Here is a 13,025-nt window from a genome sequence, read left to right as displayed (position 1 = left end):
GGGATTTATTTGTAAGGGAGCTCCGCAAGTAGATCTTGAAATCCGCACAAGTGGAATCTTTTCCTCAAGAAAATTTAACACTGATTGTTCAGAAGAAGGAAACACATTCATAGGGCTCAAAATTCAAACTGCAGAGCAGGCACTCTGGGAGGGAAGTAAATGGGTTGTTCATCACTAAGAACTTAAGTTTGTCCACACTGCAAGCATTAGCATAGCAAAGTAGCAGATGGAATATTAGCTTGATTAAACAGATGTGATGAGATAAAAGGGGACATTCCAAATTTGCCAGTGCAATCAAGTCATAAATGGAGCCAGCAGATATACTAGAGTGTTTAAATGCAATCAGAAACGTATTGAGTCAATGTAATCAATAGGAATGGTGCCCTTAGCTCCTGAAATACAAGTGCATGATAATCCCTTTTAATACGTGGTTCTTAGCAGACTGCTGCCATTTATTTTCAGCTATCTGAAACAGTACACATACACCAAAATCCCACATATATTATTGCCAGCTACTATGAAATATTGAGCTGCAAAATGGAGAATAAAATGTGGCTTGACACCCCACTGCCCAATCTAAAGTGCTTTTTGTTTTCATCATATGCTTTGGGATGAGGAATAGACGCAATGCAAAATAAACTACGGTATTTTCTTACGATGAATGGAAAGATTATTAACATATAACAATACAATACAATTCTACATCCTTTACAGCTGTTCCCTAAATCAGGAGGAAAGAATAATAAAAACAAAGGATTAAATAAATCTAGAATGAACATGAGCACTTCTATTTTATTTTATTTTTTAAAGAAGAAGAAGAGTTTGGATTTGATATCCCGCCTTTCACTCCCCTTCAGGAGTCTCAAAGCGGCTAACATTCTCCTTTCCCTTCCTCCCCCACAACAAACACTCTGTGAGGTGAGTGGGGCTGAGAGACTTCACAGAAGTGTGACTGGCCCAAGGTCACCCAGCAGCTGCAGGTGGAGGAGCGGAGACGCGAACCCGGTTTCCCAGATTACGTGACTACCACTCTTAACCACTACACCACACTGGCTCTCGAACATGAGCACTTCTAGATCAGATGAAAGACTTATCTCATCCAGCATTCTGTTCATAGAGTGGTCAACTAGATGTGTCGGAAAGCTCACAATCAGGGTATGTCATATCACTCTCCTGATCCACAGTGACTGGTATTAAGAGGGATGCTGCCTCTGATACTGGAGGAAATGTAGCAATTATGACTAGGAATCATTAAGAGCCTGATACTCCATACATTTGTCTACAGTGGTACCTCGGGTTAAGAACTTAATTTGTTTTGGAGGTCCGTTCTTAACCTGAAACTGTTCTTAACCTGAGGTACCACTTTAGCTAATGGGGCCTCCTGCTGCCGCTGCACGATTTCTGTTCTCATCCTGAAGCAAAGTTCTTAACCCGAGGTATTTCTGGGTTAGCGGAGTCTGTAACCTGTCTGTAACCTGAAGCATCTGTACCCTGAGGTACCACTGTATTACCCTTTTATAGCTGTCTAAGTTGACAGTCTTGTGGAAGCAAATTACATGTGCTGAAGAAGTTATTTTTGTTTGTCCTGAATCTCCCAACGTTCAGCTGGAATGTTCTAGCATTGTGAAATGAGGGGGGACCCCCCCCTCCGCACTGTCTCTACACCTGGCATAACATGACACACCATGTCCTCTTCTAGACACAAGAGTAGATGAAGTCCAGAGCTTGCGTAAAGCAAACCAGGGACACTAAGAAACACAACAGATTGTCTGCTTGCCTTTAGACTGGCTGTTGTGAAAAAATAATAATAAGCATGCGTTTAGTTCTCTGCTCCACACAAAGAGACATGCAGTGAAAGAGCAGCTTCCATGCTACTGGCTTGTATTGCTGGCTCCCTGATTGCCTTCTGTCTACAAAATGGCTGCCAGACCTTCTGTCCACTTTCTTGCTATGTGGCTGCTCAATGCTAACAGGGCCGACCCAAGACATTTGGCACCTTAGGCAAACCACAAAATGGCACACACCCCAATGCCAGGGAAGAAGGGGGGAGTGAAGATTGACATCAGGAACAAAGGGGGAATAAAGGATCTACATCAGGATCTGCTGCCCCTGTGGATCCTGCTGCCTGAGGCAGTCACCTCACCTTGCCTCCTGGGTGGGACAGCCCTGAATGTTGGCCTGTGTGTGTTGCTCTGATTTACACTGTCAGACAGTTATCAGCGAAACGTGAAATAGAGCATGGAGGCAGGCTCATATTGTACAGCCATATTCTCTTCAGCCTGTTGCCATCCAACCCCTGCAATGGATGTTTCTAGCCTACAAACATTAATATAAGAAGCAAAACTCCCTACTGCTTAATATTCCTGAAGAACAAGCTGCTTTACATTCAGTAGATTATGGATAGTTCACAATCTTAGAAATGGCCTCAGAAAAGTTTTCAGTACAAATGTAGCCCAATTAGGCTGGTAAAGATCAGAGTTTACATCAAGGATGGCTAACATGGGATAACTGAGTTCTATTTTAAGATGCCAAAACAAGGACAGAAATCCCAATGAAGTTTGTCTTCCTTGACAAAGGTTTGATGGAAATCTCTCAGGGTTGTTAGAAGCACTTGGCTCAACTCAAGTGTTGTCAGCCAAGAAAACCCCCACAAAAAAATCTTTAGAACCTGTGTCCCAAGGAATAAGTTAGGTATATAAGGAATTGACATATGTATATTTCTAATATATAAAATAATATATGATTAAAAGTTAAAGGTCTTTTTGCAGAGTGAAGGAAACCTTAGATCTACATTTTCTTCTTCAGGTGACAGACACTGGTATGTGTATTGGAAGGAATAGGGGAGTTAAAAAAACATTTTAGAGGCTTCTTCCTTCCATCTGAATGCCCTGAAACATTTCAGCTAAATGTCAGAAAAACATGTTAAACCAAGAAGCGGTATTTTTTTTAAGTGCAAGGGCCATATTCCTTTATAGACAAGCTTTTGAGGGCCACATGCTAGTGGTGTGCAAGGTCAGGGCAGAACACTGAATATGTGCAGTAGGTTAGTTTCTACACACATTTATACCCCCTTGGTCCTTTACCTCTTTTTTACCTTTACCTCCATCCAGGCAAGCAAGAAGGATTGGTTCAAAAACAAATTCCAGGTAGGCAAAAGTTGAAGGAGGATGCAAAGGTATGAGGGGTGTGGCCCAGGGACAGGGACAGGGTTAGATGGTGCTCTTTTGGTTTCCAGTCATAATACTAGAGCTCTGGGGTGGGCGTTCAATGAAGTTGAATGTTGGAAGATTCAGGACAGAGAAAATAAATTATTTCTTCACACAGCTTCAGAAGTTCAGGTGGTCCAGGAGAAGACATTCTCTGTGACAGCCCCTTTGTTGTGGAATTCCCTCCTTCTCAGAGGTGTGTCAGGTACCTTCATTATACAGTGGTACCTCGGGTTAAGAACTTAATTCGTTCTGGAGGTCTGTTCTTAACCTGAAACTGTTCTTAACCTGAGGTACCACTTTAGCTAATAGGGCCTCTTGCTGCTTTTGCACCGCCGCCACACGATTTCTGTTCTCATCCTGAAGCAAAGTTCTTAACCTGAGGTACTATTTCTGAGTTAGCGGAGTCTGTAACCTGAAATGTCTGTAAACTGAGGTACCACTGTACTGTTTTCTTATATGCTGGTGATGTACCTCTTTACCCTGGACTTTGACACAACACAAAACACCCCCCTCCACCCACCTCATTCTTGTGATCGTAATTAGCTTTTAGCTGTTTTTAATGTTGCATTTTAAACTTGTAACCTGCCTTGTGACCTTAGGGTGAATGGCAGGTAATAAATAAAATACTGATGCTACTACTGCTGCTGCTACTAGTATTATGGCATTTGTTTCCACAAGAGGTATTGATGATGGCCATCAACTTGGATGGCTTTCAAAGAAGGTAAGACATGTCAATAAGAGGATAAGGCTATCAATGGCTACTAGCCTCTGAATACCTGTTACTGGAAAACACAAATGTGAAGAGTGCTGCTCTGCTCAGGAACTGCTTTCAGGCTTCCCACAGGCATCTGGCTGACCACTGTGAGAGCTGTTTCCTGGACCACATGGGCTCTTCTCATGTTCTTTTTGAGCATTTAAATAAAACAGAAAATGTTTACAGACAGCAATGGCACTGAAGAAGAAATGGCTAAAATTACTTCCAGAAGGCCTGTTCACTGAACATTTGTGCTGATTTATTTGCACAAAGTTTATGGGAGGTTATAAGATGTCCACTGTTCTTCAAGCATTAATTCTGATTTATTTGTTGGGAGGTTATATGTGTATAGTGCAGCCTAAGTGATATCAAGCAGTTATTATTTTCACACCACTTTCCTTACTGCAGAAAGTCAGGTTGTTTTCGGAAGTGCCTTCCAAAAGAGAACCAAATCCACTTCAGTTGTACAATGTGAATTTGCCAGTATGTGACTGAGCCCCACCCACAAAAAAGCAACAGATTAGAAGTGCCCTGAGTCTTTTTTTAATGTAGGAAGCCTTTTGCTGCCGCCTTTCTCACCTCCCATCTCCCTTCTGATGCAAAATGCCTTCCAAATAAGCAGAAGACACAGAGAGCTATCTTCTTCCCCACTATGCTCCATTTAAACATCTTCAAAAAGCGACCTTACTACACAATGGATAATGACATCTGCTTACAAACTGTTAGATATCAATCCACGCACTAATCATCTTTGAAAACCAGCATTATAAACACCGGGGGAATATGGGCATTTCAAAACCTTTTATTTGCAGAGAATAACATGAAGCACAAATGCTTTGGTGTGGGTGCTAACAGTTGGTGTTTACAGATGGCTGAAAGAATCCTCTCTGTTCTAAAATTGGCTACATGTGAAAACCTGAAGTCCATGCAGGGTGTGATATCAAATACCTGGGAATATTTCAAAGCTGGGGAAGAGGAGGAGAGGGAGGGAGGGAGGGAGAGAGGAGGAGGAGGAGCAAAGAAGCAAAGAGAAGCAACCAGCCCCATAGAGTCTCACATGCATTACAGGAGCTTTTGCATAAAACACTTAGCAGCCTCAGCAACAAGAATATAAATGTAAAGATTTCTGCTTTTGGTATGGTAAAACATGGTGAGTAGAATCTTTTGTTGCCTTGTCTTTTTACTAGGTTTTTTGGTGCAAGGGTGTGGTGTGTTTGTTTTTCTTTGTCCCAGTGGCAGTGTGTGTGTATGTGATTATTTTGGGCTAGTTGCTTCTTCGTTGCTTTTCTTTCTGATGCCGAACCTTAATGTGCTTATTCATTCTTTGTGTAGGCACTGAACAGCAAAGGTGATGAGATCTGGCAGGGTGGAAGCTTTGCGGGCTAATACAGCAGGCTGCCAAATACAGCCAGAAATGAAGATTTCCTCTCAGGTATACTGCAAAGATTTTTGTTGTTGTTGTTGAGCTCTCTCCTCTCTCTCCCCTCTGGAGGTAGGCTAGTGATTGGTTAGCTTACTGTGCTGGCTGCCATGCAGTTATTCCATAAGGTGTGAAGAAGAAGGGGGGGGGGAGATCTCTCAGCTTCAAGGAGGGGCGAGGAAGACCTGCGTAAACTATTGTAGCACACTGTTGGCATGAAGGAAATCTTGCGAAGCAAATTAATTTCTTGCCCGCATTCCTGTGCGCTGTTATTCTTCCCCAGTCATCCATTTCTGCATTAGCTGTGAAAGAGTAATTATCGCAATTCTTCTTCGATCAGAGGATTGACACAGGGAGCTATCCATTGTGCTGATTGTCTGGAAATATTACTGTATGTCCCCTGCACAATAAAGAAGGGGGAAATAGTAATACCCCCAATACTGCTGGGTAATTCAATCTCACAAAACTGAAGATGTGTGATAACTAAGGCCTTTTCTAGCTACATAGCATCCTTCATTTAAACAAACAGTTGGCTTTGCTTAATTTAAGATACAGGTTTCTCATTTATACTTTACTTAAAAAATGAAGGTCTACACAGATAGGTTTAATACTGTAAAAATATAAACAGTTTAAATGTTCAGAGGATTTGCAATTTTTATTTCCTGAGCATATTAAGCATAAAAAAACCCCCAATGGAGATTTACATGTTTTGGCCAATTCATGAGGAAATCAGAGACTGACCTAAAATGATATTCAAATTAGAAAGCTATTTTACCCTAGAGAGGCAGATGATAAAGAGGGCTGATGAAACAAAAAGAAAACAGTGCTCCAAGCATGTAGGATGCTTTAAGGATGGGAGCCTATGTTGCATTATTCTATTTAGAATGATGATAATAACACACAAATAACATTCTTGCCTGACAAAAATCCATTGTGTCACCTTTTTTCAATTTTTCTTTCAAAGGGAAATGGAGAGGCTATTATTAGAGCAATCAGTTTGAGCAGTGAGATGATCAATAGTTATTTAAATGTATATCTGCATCACACTCTAAATGAATAGAAGAGTAATTTGTCAAATTGGCTATAAGCCTTAATATCAATAAATAGTTATTAAATTGTAAAATACAAAAATTGTGATATCCATATGCATTGCATTTAGAATGTGAGAATTAAAGTAGAGAATAAAAATATGTAAACACTCTCAAGCCATTTTCATTTTAGCTGTTTTTTTTAAAAAACCATAACAACAAATAGAATAGGCAACAATCTCAGTGAATAATGTCTTTAATAAATTGCCATTAAAGCACACTATGTGAGAGATAATGATTAAATCTTTTAATTAAATTGTGACAGTGACAAATGCACAATTTGAAAAGAAGCTTTAGAAAAAAGGAATGAAAACTACAGTCCTTTTTTCAATGATGATTAAAGCTGTTTTCCCCCTAATCCTTATAACCAAGCATCAAAAAGCAGAAAACTAATCTGAGATTCTAGATATAAGTCCAGCTCCTGAATACCAATACATATAAAAATCCAATGGCAGCTCCCAAATGGGCCATTTTTAATGAAACACTATACCTGTCTACTTAAAAGTAAGTCCAAATTAAGTTAAATGGGGCTTAAAGACTGCAGCTTTAATTCAATGAATCTAGGATACACTGTAAAGCATAAAGCATTTGTTTGATTCTTTGATAAGTTAAATCTTTTAAAAATAAAATAAAAATGACAACATATTGTGCTTCTCTGTATCCTGACAATAAAGTAGGTTGATTTGCACTCCAGTTAAGTCAAAGTGCTGTATTTTAGCCAATATATTACCCTTTACTTTAAGGAGACTTGGATTGATTCACACCATTATTTTTGGCATGGTTACAAATTTCCTCATTATTTTGGTATGATGAATAGTGGTCTGACAAACTCCAGGATAGAAACTTACACAGCCTAGCTAGTTTCCCCACAATGGGGTCATACTCAGAGTCAATCCATTGAGTTAGGACTAACATGTCCTTGATTTCAGTGGGTCTACTTTGAGCATAACTTAGAAAGATCCCAATGTTTTCTGTCATATGATATATGGCATACAATCTCACCAGATGCTGGAATATTCAAAAGATCAGTGAAAATCTGGAGTAACTTCACTATGTCAAAAATGGTCATATGGCTCAGTTTGCAAATGGTGAATATCCATATACTGTGGCTGCAATTATTTATATAACAGTTAGAAATAAAGCTGTGGCTTGATGAAAGATGACAGCAGAATGTGCGAGCAATGGAAAGCAAGCTATGATTGTTATTTGTAGTGGGGAAATTATAAATTTAGTATAAAAAAATTTAGTGTAAACAAATTTTCTAAAAACTATGATGCTTTATTGACTTCAGTGGAGCAATCTGCTATTTTCAGATTATAGTAACAGTCTAATCTTGAAAGAGTCATGATGGAACAGGGAGATTAAGGGCCAGGTCATCAAGTTAATCTAAATTTTGAAAAACAAAATACATCCAAGTTGCTATTGACCAAACAACCATTTTTCAAGCACAACACAGCAGGTGGAAATGTCTTGCACAAAGGACTAAACCAGTTCTGCAGCACAGTACTAAATCTAGAACCAGGATATTCAAAGTGCACAGAACATTCCTAAGAAGGCAAGAGTAGTTACTGCCTGACCTTGCCACAACCCACTTTGAACATCCTGATTGGATCAGGAAACATTATTTGAATAGACACTACTAAGTGTCTCACCGCTTATTGTCATTTTAGAGGGAACATGGAAGCAAGAACTTGAATAAATCTAGATGTGTTAGTTTTGCTTAGGACATTTTAAGCCTTTGCTTCTTGACTTGGGTGGGTATAAATAATAAAATTATTATTATTATTATTATTATTATTATTATTATTATTATTATTATTATTTATCATCATCTTTTAAAATCCTGATTTTAGACAAAGTCTTCCAGAAGCATTTTTTTTTTTTGTGGTTGCTTGCCACCAAGTGAATCCTGGAGGTACTCCTTAAGTTTACTCTTTGTTTTGATTGTAGATCCAGATGTGATGAGACAACATGGAGTTCAAAAGAGGAAAAACCTTTATAAAATCCAGCATGCAGCTGACCCATGAGAAATTACCTTTAGTGAGCTTGAGTCCTGGGGAAAAGGGCAATGTAGGAACAGACATAAGAGAAAGGAGCCACCCTGTAGTTGAAATCCAAAAAGCAAGTTTTTCTGCAGATAGAAGCGACAGCATTTCCAACAGCTCAATCAAGACTGGATCTAGTGAGAGCATCCTGTTGCTCCCAGAATCCTTCTACAAACCTGTACGGAAAAGTAAAACCCACGACTGTGTTCTGGGAGGTGTGGACAAAACTGAACACTGCAGCTACAATAACAAGATCTCAGATGAAGGCGTTGCAGCTCCTGGGAGAAGCAAAGGGCGGATGATCAACAGTGCCAGCTTTTCTGGAATTGGGAACACACAGAATTCTAGCAGCAAGAAAGAATCAGTGGGCAACTCGAGCCACTTCTTGAACAGCCCACAGCAGATGATTGATTACCGAAACTTTGTGCCACAGGTGCCCTTTGTGCCAGCGGTTGCAAAAAGTATCCCAAGGAAGAGGATTTCCCTGAAGCGATCCAAAAAAGGCCTCCGGGATATATTTCACATGAAAAAAAACAAGCCAGAGAGTCTTTCCTTGCTGTCAGAGAAACAAAAAAGGCTGCCATTTCCAGGCTGCAAGTCAGAGTTGGCAGGCAGGTTCGGCAAGTATTTCTTCAAAGCCGGAGAAACGTTTTCTGCTGACTGTTTGGCACAAGAATTTTCTGACGGCGAGCTGCTCTCAGAGTCCTCCTATGAGTACTCCAGTGCTCTGTGCGAAGATGTTGCTTCCCTGAAGAGCTTTGATTCTCTCACTGGGTGCGGAGAGATCTTCGCAGACGAGAGTTCAGCTAATATGGAACTGGAGGTTAGCAAAGAAATCTCGCTCAGGCAATCGCAACAGAAAGACAGTCCTGCTATGGGAACCTTTCAAGGTGGAGTGGAACAGCTTGCATCCCCAGCCCAGAACGAAGCAGGAGACTTTGCAAAACTTTGGGACAACATTAACAAATCAGTGCAGCTGCATCAGAAGACCCTGTTTGATAGGAGGCTTCTGAAAATACCCAGTAGTGAACTGGGAAAGCCTAGGAATGAGACCAGTGCCTCAGTGACTGATCTGCTTTCTTCCCCTGACTCTTCCAAAGAGAGTTCCATAGATACAGAGACCCCAAAGAGTGACAACCAGGAATCTATGTCAACCAGTGATGAAGGATACTATGATTCATTTTCTCCTGGGCAAGATGATGAAATAAGGGAGGACCAGTCCCCTGGGGTACCAGGTAGGTTTCCAAGAGACAGTTATAGTGGCGATGCCCTTTATGAACTATTTTATGATCCCAATGAGGCTCAGATCAGCCCAGTTCTAGATGATGACCTATGTATGTCCGAAAGCACTTCAGAAAAGGCCATTGAAATCCCTTTATCAATTTACAGCTTTCACGTAGGGTCGGAAGAAAATATGGCTTCTCAACCAGCCATTGACATAATCAGCCAAGGATTCCTTCACAGCACGTGGAAAGGGAAGGAATGCTTGCTTAAGCTCTGTGATACGGAGCTCTCCCTGACCATGGGGATCATCAACTGGTTGAGGAAAAACCCAGGCTTGATTTCCCCCCAAGACTTACCCAAGAACCCTCCCCCACAGATGGAGAGAGATGGTGAGCCAGTGCCCACCAGTCTCAGCACATGCCCAAACATGTGTACATCAGCTTTTGAGGAAAATAAAAACAACGCAGAGACATCTCCAGCTGACTGCAAAAATGGAACTGAGGTATATTCAGCGGACAGAACTGAACAAAGCCAAAGTGATGTTCCTTCGTGGAGCTCAACTCAAGAAAGTTCTCAAGATAGGGAAAGAAATTGGAGTGCAATATCTGGGCTCACAACAGACAACAGCATATCGTGCGACACACAGAGATCAGAGAGTTGGGATGATCTCCTAATGAGCTCTTCTTTAATGGAGAAGATATCTCTCATAGAAGAATGCACAGAACCTAGCAATGAAACTCTTTCAATAGAAGTTTTGAATCTGGAGACAATTTGCCCAACTGATGATAACCCACTGGTAATGGATAACCATGATGCAGAATCATGTTCTTCTTATATGACTGCTGCAACTTCTCCAGATTCTCTAGAGACTGGAGAGGAAAATGAGATGAAGGATCAAACCTGGTCTGCTGAATGTGACAAGCCAACTGAGCCATTGAATCTCAGTCATCCCCAAAGCCAGATCAGCCAGACATCCAAGGAGAGTGACACGAATGTAAAGAGGCTTTTGGAACACTGTGTCACTCAGGTTGCTTCCCTAAAGATCAATCATGACTCTGCAAGTAATCACTTGGAAGATGATTGCGTTGGAAATGAAGTGAGCAGTGATACAGACGCTATAGTTCAATTCACAAACCAAATACAAAATGAATGTAACTGTATAACCCCAAGCCCAAAAGGTTCTTCCAGCCACCCTTCAAGCCACTGTAACATTGAGTCAAATATTGGTGCTAGTGTTACGTCTCTTGCGGATCAAAAGGAAGGTCTCATTTGTTTTGAAGACCAGAAAAACACAAGTATCCTAAACTGCATGGGCCCAGTTGCAAAAAACAAACTACCCTTTGAATATGCTCAGTTGAATAATCAAGCCCTGTCCTATATCAAAGATTTCAGATTTGAACTCAGTGCTCAAAATTCTGCCACCATGGCACACATTTGCAGGCCAACATTTTTGCCACTCTTTGGTTCCATCTGCTCAGACACAACTAGTGGCTTTTCACAGCCTTTCTGCAGGAGGAGCGGTTTGCTGGAGAAACATTCACAAGACCAAGAAGTTACACCAAGCAGCACACCGTTACGTGGTTATTCAACGTTCCAGTGCAAAGTACTGCCAAAGGTGTCCACTCTTCCACTTTTAGAGGGTGCTACCAAAGAGAGAGCAGTTATGGAAAAGACCCGTGATGACTTGCTGTCATAAGGTGAGTCCTTGAAGGAAGACCCTAAGTGCATTGAGACCCATTAGGAAGGCACTTACTTCCTGCCCAATCATTTTGCCATAGATAAAGGCTCTGAAGGGTTATTATTTACAATGTCCATATAGTTTTATCCTCCAACTTGTTCCCCCAAATCCTACCCCCAGTTTTAGCAACTTTCTAGTAAGGATTAGATTAATTTACCTCTGATTACTGAGAGATGTGGAAATATAGTTTGTGAAGTAAACCCAGAAAAACTGGTATCCTACAAATATTTTTGCTAGTCTGCATGCTCAGACATAAGGTATTTGTTGGCTGCATAAAAAGACGCCACTCTTTTGTAACCTTTTCTTACTTAGTCACTTGGCTGGGACAGACTTGTGTTTGCTGCAGACAACCAGCGGGTGGGACTGGCCCCCCAGGTGACTTTGAGAAAACTACACCCACCTTTCCCACACCTGCTGTCCTATATGATGTTAGGTTCAAGAAACCTCATGGCATAAATAAATTGTTCATTTTTTTATATTGCTTCTTATGGAACAACATAAATTTATTTTTATTTTACACATTGACACAGTAAACAAATGGGATATCTGCATTCAAAACATGAAAACATGTGCTGGATTTGGAATAGGAGCAAAAGCAGAAAGATGTTACGGATAACTATTTAGGATGTATATAGGATGTATCCTATGCCCTTTAAAAAAATGGGGGGGGGTTATGGGGTTGTTGTTTTTATCTTGATTACGGTATATATTTTGTGGTTTTCTGTTCTGGTTTTTTTCTGTGAGCCACCTTGAGACCTCTGGGTATTGAGTGGTACTACTACTACTACTAATATAGTTCTGCAGCTAGGACATCTGCATGGTTTGGTAGAATCCATGACTGAAAGGGCCATGGGCGCTTGTCCTCAGAAGTCAGATACAGTATTAAAAATGGAAGTGTACCCAACAGAGGTGAATTAGGTCTGTCAAGATATCCCTTTATTTGCATATCCATGATAATGTATGCTCATGATGCTATTGGGGCAGTCATATGTAATCCCAATTTCAATACTATTTACGCCTGCGTAAGGTGGTCACACTGCTTCATTCCCAACCAGGGCATATCCTGTAACTTCCTCCTGAAAGCTTGTTACTCCTTATACCCTCCAGACTAGTGTTTTATTGCAGGTGTATTCTGCAACATGCCCTTGACCCAACAGTAGTGCTTTAATGGTGATTCCCCCCCCCCCCCCGTTCTGGTTTGTTCTGTGATGCTTCCCAAATGCTACCACATTATTGCTATATAGCCCAATGAAAGTGGGACAAAAATAAACCAGAACATCTGTGCTATATAAAATTACAGGATTTCAGCAGAAGGTCACAGGAAATGCACTGATTGGAAATGAAGCAGTGTGACCACCCCAAAGGTTTTGCAGATGCAAACAGTGGGATTGTGTGTGACCGCCCCAATAGCATAATGAGCACCAATCGTCCTGAAGATGCAATAAAAATAGTGGCTGGATGGGGCTGTTCTCTTTTATTTTTCTCCCGGTTTTGTTGCTGTAGCCCCTCAAGACAGCAATAATGTGGTAAGCAGGTATGGTGGTGGA

At 40.8% G+C, this 13,025-nt stretch overlaps 2 protein-coding genes across 9 annotated transcripts in view; one reads left to right on the top strand and one right to left on the bottom strand.

The window, feature by feature from the left end:
* GPR148 (G protein-coupled receptor 148) overlaps positions 1-13,025 on the bottom strand; it is a 107,775-nt gene that overhangs the window by 27,045 nt on the left and 67,705 nt on the right. The window contains exons 3-4 of one of the 5 annotated variants that reach the window (XR_014220446.1): positions 5,635-5,783; positions 14-144 (exon numbers count right to left, since the gene is read on the bottom strand). The exons of 3 other annotated variants lie outside the window; for them this stretch is intronic. The gene's annotated coding sequence lies outside the window, so the exon portion shown is untranslated. Of the gene's footprint in view, positions 1-13; positions 145-5,581; positions 5,784-13,025 lie in introns of those variants that run through there. One more of the 5 variants, XR_014220447.1, reaches the window with a different exon arrangement.
* Positions 3,574-13,025, top strand: part of AMER3 (APC membrane recruitment protein 3) — a 30,221-nt gene continuing 20,769 nt past the window's right edge. Inside the window, exons 1-2 of one of the 4 annotated variants that reach the window (XR_014220443.1) lie at positions 3,574-5,113; positions 5,296-5,401. Coding sequence is in view for 3 of the 4 variants with exons in the window: in XM_082225316.1 (XP_082081442.1) it covers positions 8,443-11,436 (2,994 nt within the window). In the remaining variant the exon portion in view is untranslated. Of the gene's footprint in view, positions 5,114-5,295; positions 5,402-8,421; positions 11,438-13,025 lie in introns of those variants that run through there. The other 3 variants (XM_082225316.1, XM_082225314.1, XM_082225315.1) reach the window with 3 other exon arrangements.

Source organism: Podarcis vaucheri (genome assembly GCF_965113315.1).
Source record: "Podarcis vaucheri genome assembly, chromosome: 5".
NCBI lineage: Eukaryota > Metazoa > Chordata > Lepidosauria > Squamata > Lacertidae > Podarcis > Podarcis vaucheri.
This window is presented reverse-complemented; position numbering and strand designations above follow the sequence as displayed.